Raw genomic sequence first — 10,805 nt, forward strand, 5'->3', positions numbered from 1 at the left:
GCAAGTCATGTAAACCAGTCCCGCTATACCTAAAGGGGGAGGAGCACGTACTTGGCGTAAGGAGAGTGTAGGCCCTTCCCGCCATTGGCGGCGGTTAGGACGTTTGCGTAACGGCCTGACGTAAGCGGAGACGCGTTAGTGGGGGAAGGTTCTAGAAAAGCGGCGGTCTCGGCTCCAGCGGCAGTAGCAGCGGCGCCGGTCCCGTGTGCAGGTGCTCCGTGCGGCGCAGTTTCTTGGCCATCGGCTGCTCTCACCACAGCGTCAGGACGAGTCCCGTGCGTGTCCGTCCGCGGAGGTCTTTCTCTTCTCGCTCGGCTGCGGGAAATCGAGCTGAAGCGACTGAGTCCGCGATGGAGGTAACGGGTTTGAAATCAATGAGTTATTAGAAAGGGCATGGTGAGGCCGGAGGCACCGCAATGGAAACCGGCCACCCGCCTCCGTGGTCCGGCAGAGGGAATGCGGCCACTGAGTGGCAGTTGGCCTTGGCGAGTTTCTGAGGCGTCGTTGTCGGAGGCCCGATTGTCCGAGCGCCTTCCCCGCCCTCAGCCGCCGGGCGCCATTTCCCTTTGCTGGGGTGGGGGATGGGACGTGGCCGCTGCGACGCGGCTGTACCGCTAAAGGAGCGCAGGAGAGGGCCATCGCTTTCTCTTCTCGATGTGCGCGGCCTAAGCATCCGGTTATGTTCGTGGCGGAACGTTTCGGGGGCCCACTGGTCCCCGAAGTGATTCTGCGAAGCTTCCCCTCCCCCCTCCCGGGAACCGGATTTGGCGTCCGCCATTTTCCCATCTCCTTCCTCGCTGCGATTTTGCTTTCAACACTTTGGGTTACGAGTTTGCTTCTCTCTTTTTCGTCTGCGTAGACATGCCTAGGGATTTTTCCATCATTTTGTGATGATTTCATAGCGTTTCGAGGTGGATTTAAGTGTTTTGGGCTTGGATCTTAAAGAGTCCTGCGCACATCGCTAAAGGCTGCCTTCCCCTCGATGAAATGGCGCCATTGCGTTCTGAAGCCACATAGAGCGGGGTGGGGGTGGTGGCGTCGCTGGAACAGGCCAAAGATAACGTAGTACAACCAAACCCTGGGCGGGTAGTTAGTTGAAGGCTGCCTCGCTGCAAAGGAACGTTTTTTTTTTTCCTAGTTAGTGTAAGTTTGCGAGTGGAGTGGTGAGCCGCTTGAACAGAAGTAGGAAAATCAAAGTAGAAAATCGGAGCGCTCATCTTAGGGACCCTAGGGAGTTTACGCTATCTTGAGCGGAGGGTGATTTTTCGTTTATTGCAGGATACTTTTATCACCCGAAAGGATCCTCCTGTATGGAATTATTCGTATTATGAGCATTTTTTTAAGGAAATCTTAGAGTTTGTTGGTAAAATAAACGGATCCGTAACACGTGGCCACAATTAGGAAGTGAAATAACTGACTTTTCATAGCCTTCACTCAGCATGGCTCAGCGAACAATAATCCATGTGCTAGCTCTATAAAGCTAACTTCGAGATCACAATATATTTGAACTTGGTCATTCGATTTTTTTTATTTTTATTTTTTGTTTGTAATCATGATGGATCGTTACATTGATAAGCTTTTAAGTTTGAGTTGTAAGGGGTCTACTTGGTTATTTTCTTTGACGCCAAGCACATTTATAAAAAATAACCTTGTTTATAATCGATAGTGGACGTCTGGTAAGTTTGGAAAAACCTACGAGGTAAGTAATGAGCTTTTGCTTTTTGTTAGTGATAGGAAAACTGGGTGTATTTAATACTCGTGATTTAGATTAAGGAAAATCTATTTACTAACATTTTTGTAGAATTGTCTCAAAACTCCATTTGGAAACCGATTGAAATGTAGTTATTTGACTATTTAAAAAACAATTTTGTTCATTTCTATTAAAATTTAGAACACAAAAAGTGTAGTAAACATTGGCTTTTTAAGCATATTTTGGAGAAAGTAATAGATTTGGGCTGAACAATACGAAGTAATGGAATTTTTTGTGTTTTTTTTTTTTTTTTTTTTCATTTTGTTGTGCAATCATAATAGGTTCTGGAGAGTATGGCCTAGTTTGTTAACATCTTGATCAATTTTTGGAACTTGGTTATTGATGATAACAAGACAAAAATCACAGATTTAGGGAGTTATATCTGGAGTCTCAGGATTCTTCATGGAGCTTGTTTCAGAGTTGCAGGATTTTTTTCTCTTGAGGTAGTCAAAATTTGCACCAGAGGGGGCAGTATAAGGAAAAGCAAATATGCCACTTTGCAGAAACTCAGTCGTGGAAGTGGTGATTTTAGAAACATTAGCGAGGGCCTTTTTTTTTATTTAAAAATAACAATTTACTCTGTGCTTGGGTTGTAGGATTTAGTGAATTTCAAAAGAATTCTTTAATACCCTTTAAATGACTTCAGAGTTGGGCATGGTTTTTCTGAAAAAAAATTTTTTTTTTTGTGAAGAAAAATTTATGTGAATTAAAAGTTAGACCAAGTGTTAGTGACTTTGAAACTTGTATAGCTCAGCTCAGACAATTTTTGGTGTAACACAACTAATGCAGTTTAACATATGGTTTAAATTTGATGTAAGTTTTTTTTTTCCCCCCAGAAAACTTTAGAAACTGTTCCTTTGGAGAGGAAAAAGGTACTCTGCCAGCAGGTCACCTCATATTTAAGAATTTAATTTCCTGCATATAAAGAGAAAATGTAAATAAAAATTGAAATGGTATTTTCCTTTGCAGAGAGAAAAGGAACAGTTCCGTAAGCTCTTTATTGGTGGCTTAAGCTTTGAAACCACAGAAGAAAGTTTGAGAAACTACTACGAGCAATGGGGAAAGCTCACAGACTGTGTGGTACGTTAACTCTGAAAGTCTTTTTTTTTTTTTTAAGTGAATAGTATATGGAATAAAATCAGTATTAAAACATTCTACTTGATATTTTTAGTTCCTAATACAATGAATTATCTTTTGAATTTAAAGGTTATGCGGGATCCTGCAAGCAAAAGATCAAGAGGATTTGGCTTTGTAACTTTCTCATCTATGGCTGAGGTTGATGCTGCCATGGCTGCAAGGCCTCATTCCATTGATGGCAGGGTGGTTGAGCCAAAACGTGCTGTGGCAAGAGAGGTAAGGAAAACCTAAGCACATTGATCTCATTTCTTTTTTTTTTTTTTTTTTTTTTTTTTTTTTTTCGGAGCTGGGGATCGAACCCAGGACCTTGTGCTTCCTAGGCAAGCGCTCTACCACTGAGCCAAATCCCCAACCCCTCTCATTTCTTTTTATATTGTGCATTTTTTGTACATGTTTTTCAATACAAACCTCTTTAAACCTATCGTAATATCTGGAGAACTTGAAGATGGACATGTAAGATGTAGTCAAGGTTTTTTCTGTCAGAATTTAACTTTGTATTTATTGTAGGAGTCTGGGAAACCAGGAGCCCATGTGACTGTGAAGAAACTGTTCGTGGGTGGAATTAAGGAAGATACTGAGGAGCATCACCTTAGAGATTACTTTGAAGAATATGGAAAAATTGATACTATTGAAATAATTACTGATAGGCAGTCTGGAAAAAAAAGAGGCTTTGGCTTTGTTACCTTTGATGACCATGATCCTGTGGATAAGATTGTCTGTAAGTGTCTAGGCACGTGAGGTGTGGTTGTATAAAAAAATACTGGGTACATTAACTAAAAATTGCTTACTGTTGGCATTGACAAATTGTCATTGTTTTTATTCCAGTGCAGAAATATCACACCATAAATGGTCACAATGCAGAAGTTAGAAAGGCATTGTCTAGACAAGAAATGCAGGAAGTCCAAAGTTCTAGGAGTGGAAGAGGAGGTAACTATTTGTATATATATATGTGTGTGTGTGTGTATGTGATTATTTGTCTGCATTCTTGCTACTAATCAGAATATAATGTCCTAGGAAACTTTGGTTTTGGAGATTCTCGAGGTGGCGGTGGCAATTTTGGACCAGGACCAGGAAGCAACTTTAGGGGGGGTTCTGGTAAGTTTCTGTTTGGAGAGCTTTTGAAGGATGTGATATACTTGCTTTATGAATAGAAGGGCTTCAGTGAGATAAACTCAATAGAATTTGCCTTCAGCATGAAGTGTATAGTGTAGAGGAAGAAAGGAGAGGACAGACCCTGTACTCTGACACAGTGAAAATGTCCTTTGACCACCATGTACACTGGTTCATATATGTACTCACATGCTTATTCAGTGAACACATAAGTTTAAAAGTTAAAGCTGTATGGGATATAAGTAAGACTTTGAAAAAACCCAGAAGTAGCAGGGTCCTAAAGCATCACAGAAATCCATCAACTAGGTGCTTACATGCATGGAAAATGAGTTGCATATAGGTTACACATGGTGAACACATAGCCAAAGGTTGAATGAATCCTAGCACCTGAAAACCAGACAAGATGACTGTAAATTCAATAATTGGTAACAAGAGGCACACATTAAAGTACTTTGAATTCAATCAAGGCTTTGACTTTGTACCACCTGTCCCCCAACCAATATAAACTAGTGAGATTTCTAGCCATCCTCATTCTGCGATATTAGTGGGGAGAAAAATTAAGTGTAATTCTTACTTTCTTTAAACAGATGGATATGGAAGTGGACGTGGATTTGGGGATGGCTATAATGGGTATGGAGGAGGACCTGGAGGTTAGTGTTCATTGATTATGATTTCTCTATCTTAATACGCATAATAACATTGAATTTGGTGTTTGGTTTATATATCACTTTTGCCTATCAAAGTGCTTAGAGGTAGTGGTCAATTGGCTTTTAAAGATGAGTTTTGTAACTAAGCAAAGTTGGCCTTAAACCTACTTTACAGTGTAAAATCATAAATTTGAGTTTTCCATTTCATAAAAAACTAATTGAACCTAGATAAGGGAGTTCTGTGCTTTGTAGAAAAGCTAGAATATTGGAATTGTAAGTCAATGCATTTATATAATAAGTTTTTAATATACAAGGGTATTATCTTTGTAGTCCTGGGTTTCATGTACACCAGGCGGGCTTCACATGCAGGTATGACTGCCAGAGTTTATAAATTTTGCCAGTATGCTGCCCTTATTTCTTCCTCAAAACTATTAAGCATAAGAATTTGAAATACCGATTCAAAGGAGTTTTGTGGGATTAAAGGTTACTCTAAGTTGCTTCATGTTTACCCAAGATTAGATATTTATCTTGCCTTTGAGTCTATTCTAGAATAGACTTTATATAAAATATGTTTTTGAAAAACCAGAAATGAGTGTAATAAAGACAATTCAAATGGAATTGAATAATTTAAGCAATTACTTAAAGGCTTATTTTATAATAGGTGGCAATTTTGGAGGTAGCCCTGGTTATGGAGGAGGAAGAGGAGGATATGGTGGTGGAGGACCTGGATATGGCAACCAGGGTGGGGGCTACGGAGGTGGTTATGACAACTATGGAGGAGGTAATAAATTCATCTACAACCTTTATGTTGGAATTTGGATTAGAATTAATGACATTTATTTTATTGTCGATTAGATACTTTAAATTGTAGGATTGTAGTTAGGTATTGTGTACTTTCATGTCTTAGAGAAAATTTGTATTCAGAAAGTTTTTCTTCAATGCTTGTATTCAGAGGTTAGCTGGTATTTCAATTCTTTTACAGGAAATTATGGAAGTGGAAATTACAATGATTTTGGAAATTATAACCAGCAACCTTCTAACTACGGTCCAATGAAGAGTGGAAACTTTGGTGGTAGCAGGAACATGGGAGGACCATATGGTGGAGGTAATTTAGTAAATGATAGGCAATCCTTCTGGATGGTTGTGACTGGGGTGGAGTGGAAGTCTAAAGAGTTCATCTCAGAATGGGAAGAGAATCTGACTTTGTGATGGGAGGGTAGGTATCCTTATGTAAATGTTAGGTAATATACATTTTTGTTGGGAGTATGAGTTGGGGCATACATTGCTTAGAACCAGGGTCTCTATGTAGGACTGGGCTTTCTACCACGCAGAATTAGGTGATTATCTCTTGAATTTAAGTAACAATTATTACTGCCAATAATCCTTACAATGGGGAAATGGAGGCAGAAAGGTCACGTTTTCAAAGTCTTGTCCTTCATGTGAAACCATGTCTCCAATATAATACTCTGCATTTAGCTTCTTTTTTTTTTTGGTTCTTTTTTTCGGAGCTGGGGATCGAACCCAGGGCCTTGCGCTTCCTAGGCAAGCGCTCTACCACTGAGCTAAATCCCCAACCCCTGCATTTAGCTTCTTAAAGGAGCTTTTTTTAAAAACAATTCTTTATGATTTGAAGACTGGATCCATCTTACTAAGCTGCTTGTGTTTGAAGATAATAGACGTAGAGAGATGGTATCACATTTTTTTATATGCCTATAATCCGAGGGATCAAAAGGAGTAGGATCACTTTACATTGTGGGGCAGCCAGGTCTATTATGGACAGTCACAAGACTGAAGGAGAACTTGGTTTCCAGGATAAGAAAAACATGTATACAGACCCTCAGATTTATATGTGTTCTAAGCCTGCATTTTTGTTTGAATCATTGTAGGGAACTATGGTCCTGGAGGAAGTGGAGGAAGTGGGGGCTATGGTGGAAGGAGCCGATATTGAGCTTCTTCCTACTTACCATGGGTAAGTAGTTTTTGAGTTTTACAATTATTATTATCTTGGGAGAACTAGCTGCAGGAGTAAAAAAGCAATTTTAGGATCATGTTATCTTTCCTTAAAATCTGGTTAGATGGATAATTTCATAACCTATTTTTTTTTACTCTTTACTTCTGTTGAAACAGGCTTCACTGTATAAATAGGAGAGGATGAGAGCCCAGAGGTAACAGAACAGCTTCAGGTTATCGAAATAACAATGTTAAGGAAACTCTTATCTCAGTCATGCATAAATATGCAGTGATATGGCAGAAGACACCAGAGCAGATGCAGAGAGCCATTTTGTGAATGGATTGGATTATTTAATACCTTACTGTGGAGGAAGGATTGTAAAAAAATGCCTTTGAGACAGTTTCTTAGCTTTTTAATTGTTGTTTCTTTCTAGTGGTCTTTGTAAGAGTGTAGAAGCATTCCTTCTTTGATAATGTTAAATTTGTAAGTTTCAGGTGACATGTGAAACCTTTTTTAAGATTTTTCTCAAAAAGTTTTGAAAAGCTATTAGCCAGGATCATGGTGTAATAAGACATAACGTTTTTCCTTTAAAAATTTAAGTGCGTGTGTAGAGTTAAGAAGCTGTTGTACATTTATGATTTAATAAAATAATTCTAAAGGAAATTGTGTAATTATAGACTTTTTATTTTAAATAAGTTAAGGAGTGGGTAGTATAATTAAGGTCCATTGCAAAGCTGTTGTTGTATTTGTGTAAGATAAAAATGCTGGTCAGATTTAAGTGTGTTGTCTGAAATTCATCAGGAATAAATTACCTAGTTAACTTAAGGGATATCTCTGCAAGGAGAAACACCTTTTTAGATCTTTTAGATGCTGCTTCTTCAATGCAAGGAAAGGAAATAACCCCAGCGAGGTACTCTTCAGGGACACAGGTCTAGTACAAGAGAACTCTTGACGACTAAGCTCAGCCAGTCTTAAAAAACTGTGCTGTATCTACAAAGCTTTAACTACAGTAGTTGATAAGAATGCCAACGAGAGCTGAGGGTGTAGAGCAAAGTAGTTCTAAGCTTCAGTTAAACTTCTTTAGGTAAGAACTTATTTACTTTTTCTTTCTTAATTTTCCTCCCTTAAAAGATAAACTAATAAACTCTTCAATGGTCTTTTCAGTATAGTTCTTATGTAGTTTAACATAGCTTATAAATTGAGTTTAACAATAAACTCAAGAAGATAATTTTATAAACCCTGTTTTCCAATCTGTCATTTACTTAAATTATTTTGGTTGTTTTCCCTTTTTTTCCTTCTTTCTCACCCCCTCCCTCTCCATGAAGATTCAGGTGCTTAACATATCATTTTTTTCCCTGCTGGAATTTTAGCATTGATATGAACCATGGACAAGTATATTCTGCTGCCACAAAGACTGTAAAGTGCTTCATTTCAACAGCTGAGGCAAGCCAAGTGATCATTAATAAAGCTTTTCTTGCTTCCTTCAGTGGTGTTGGTAGTAAAATGGTAGGTAAAAGTTAGGCTGCAAGTTCAATAAATGAGATTTACCTATCATTCCACCCTTGTGTATTCATTCACCTATCCTGGTTCAAGCAGTTTGAGTCAACTAGGCATTTAAAGGCATTGTGTTTATTACTTTATGGTTCCAACTTTACATGCTTGTCAGGGATGAGTCTGATAGGTTAAGGACAGTAGAAATTTCTGTGCAACAGCAGCAACAAAACCCTTTATGTACCCTGTACTAAATAATTGGGTTAAAGTGTGGTAGTAATTTTTGCCCATTATCCTGCCCTAAAATGTTGTAGGTTGGCTATTGAAATTTCCTAAAACCGCCCGCCCTCTGATTTCTAGGCTTTACTGCCTTTCCAGAAATGTGATATTCAGGGCGTATACACATCAGTGAGTCTGCTTTAATCCTAAAACCACCACTGAAGTTACTTAGGTTCTTTGGACAAACATGATAAACTTCTTCAGATACTTTTTTTTTCCTTTGGCAGGAAGGTGTCTTGCTGCAGGTAACTAATGAAGAAGTGGTCAACCACAGAGTCTTCAAGAAATAAGAAATTCTGTACCATCTGAAAGTAGTTCTTGTTGGTGCCTTCATTTAAGAAGCACTTTTAAGATAAAAGGGAATGTTTTCTGATTAAAAACTTCATTTAGTACAGGTTCTTAATAAAATTACAAAAATGAGTGTTGATTGTAAAGGGTAACATCAGATTAGCTAAGGATAATGTGTTATGTTTTAAATTAGGATTTGTGAGTAGACAGATAAGCTCTATTTTAAATACAAGTTTTATAAAATAAATACTTTTGTAACCAAAGTATGGTGTAGTGCTTACACATAAGTGTGAATCTTGTTGTATCGACATCAGTTGTCTACAAGATCGTCACTACTTTAAATATTAGATTAGTTTTGCATAGAACTACACATTTATAGTTTTCATTCTATATTAATAGACACAAGAAATTAATGGGCATTGTTTGCTATCTAACAAAACACCTTCCTGTGAATTGTGCACAACTACAACTTTCAGGTTGAACATTAATGGTGGCATTTGAAACTGGATTTTAACCAGGTACTTTACTGTTAAGCATTTGCAGAACAGCAAAGCATGAGTTCTGTTTCAATTGTGAATGAATAGCAGTGGTGTGGTTTAAGTAAAATGGGGGATTGATTTAAAACAAATCAATAAGCGGTTAACCTCATTTACTTGAGAAAATGAGGCAATGTATACAGGTAAGTCAATGTCTAATAAATGTGAGCTCTAAACATCTTGTAAACAGTATATCCATCTTTACAAATAACCTGGCTTTTGGCTAGCAAATTCAAGAATAGGTAGTATGGTGCATGCCCTTAATCCCAGCCTTTGGGAAGTTGAGGTCCCTGGGAGTTAAAAGGGTATGCTTTAAATAAGACTGCATGTTGAGTCTCTCGTTCACACAGCTCCTCCCTCCATCTCTGATGCCATTAAGTCCTTTAATTTTGGACTTTAAAATAGTGTACATCGCACCAATTGCAATGTCATAAAAGGAAGTGCAGCGACAGTAAGGTATGGTACTTTGTGAGCCTTTAAAGGAAATAAAAAAAAAATGGATCAGTGGAGTTAACATTCAGGTTTTAGCCTTTATAATCTGAGTAAATTGCACACAGCTTTTGCATACCCTGGAGCTGGGTTGACTTTTTTAACTGCCCTCTGGGAAATAAGCTTGGATCATGTGAAACAGTTAATGTGTCTAAAAACTGATAGTGTTTTGTCACTTCAGTAATCTGCCTTCTAGGATCTGTTAAGCTCACAAAATCAAAAGCAATGTGATAAGTGAAATTGACCCAGAGTACTAATAGGTAGATCTTACCAAGGGACACATCAAAAATCTAAATTGCTTTGTAGCTGTGCTCAAAATTGAGGACACACCAAAGCAGATAGTGTGGAACTTTGGGGATGATGAATATCCCATGGCCATCCTTGTACTAGGGAGCCAAGTGTTGAGTCAAAGGTGAACCTTTAAGGAAGAGTGGATGTTCAAATGGTTTTGGGTGTGGACAACTTGGACTTTACTAGCGCTTTAACTTATTAATCTCAAAATGGAAGTTAACCACCAAGTGGCTGTGCATGTACAATGCTTAGAATCAAGCTGGGTCCTTTAAGAACAGCCTGTCAACAACCCATCCTACTCTCTGTCCCCCTGTGTATAGTATTCCTGTTAATTTACCTTGCTTTTGTTTGCTTAGAAGGATTTTACAACTTTGGGTTAAAGGTTATTTATAGGGGCTGTAGAGTTGGCTCAAGGGTTAAGAGCACTGACTGCTCTTCAGGTCCTGAGTTCAAATCCCGTAACACATGGTGTAGCTCTATAATGGAATCCAATGTCTGAAAAATATGCATGAGAGTCTTTTTAAGATTTCTATACCTGAAGTGAGTGTGGAGCATTGGCTCATATATCCCATATTGAATATGCTTGTAAATAACATTCACCATAAAACTAATGGACTTTTTTCACATACATAGATTTCAATGTTCGGACTGAATATTTTAACATTTAGGAAAAACCAGTTGACTGACTGCAATGGGTGACTGGGATTCCAGGTTATTTGGTTGTTAGTGGTGCAATTTTAAAAACATCACCTAAAATTTATGAAAGGTCAATACAATGCAACTTGTTATAGCAGCCCATTTTATTAAAGATTGTGGTTCATGTACAGTTCCTTTAA

At 38.3% G+C, this 10,805-nt stretch overlaps 1 protein-coding gene across 10 annotated transcripts; it reads left to right on the forward strand.

Moving 5' to 3' along the window:
• Positions 1 to 150: 150 nt before the first annotated feature.
• Positions 151 to 8,916, forward strand: Hnrnpa2b1 (heterogeneous nuclear ribonucleoprotein A2/B1). 10 transcript variants are annotated; one of them, XR_004388299.1, is made up of 13 exons: positions 186 to 356; positions 2,587 to 2,622; positions 2,720 to 2,830; positions 2,957 to 3,103; positions 3,395 to 3,605; positions 3,713 to 3,814; positions 3,902 to 3,982; positions 4,585 to 4,647; positions 5,306 to 5,425; positions 5,627 to 5,749; positions 6,531 to 6,613; positions 7,966 to 8,101; positions 8,593 to 8,916. XR_004388299.1 is itself a non-coding variant. In XM_032906522.1 (12 exons), the coding sequence occupies exons 1-11, from the start codon at positions 351 to 353 to the stop codon at positions 6,590 to 6,592; spliced, it is 1,062 nt and encodes a 353-aa protein (XP_032762413.1). In that variant the 5' UTR covers positions 186 to 350; the 3' UTR covers positions 6,593 to 6,613; positions 8,593 to 8,916. The 10 variants fall into 10 exon arrangements, 8 of the variants coding, with proteins under 8 accessions (XP_032762416.1, XP_032762415.1, XP_032762418.1 ...); XR_004388300.1 differs by having other exon boundaries at positions 7,966 to 8,038; XM_032906522.1 differs by lacking the exon at positions 7,966 to 8,101.
• Positions 8,917 to 10,805: the final 1,889 nt, after the last annotated feature.

The sequence above is a fragment of the Rattus rattus genome, chromosome 6 (assembly GCF_011064425.1).
Source record: "Rattus rattus isolate New Zealand chromosome 6, Rrattus_CSIRO_v1, whole genome shotgun sequence".
NCBI lineage: Eukaryota > Metazoa > Chordata > Mammalia > Rodentia > Muridae > Rattus > Rattus rattus.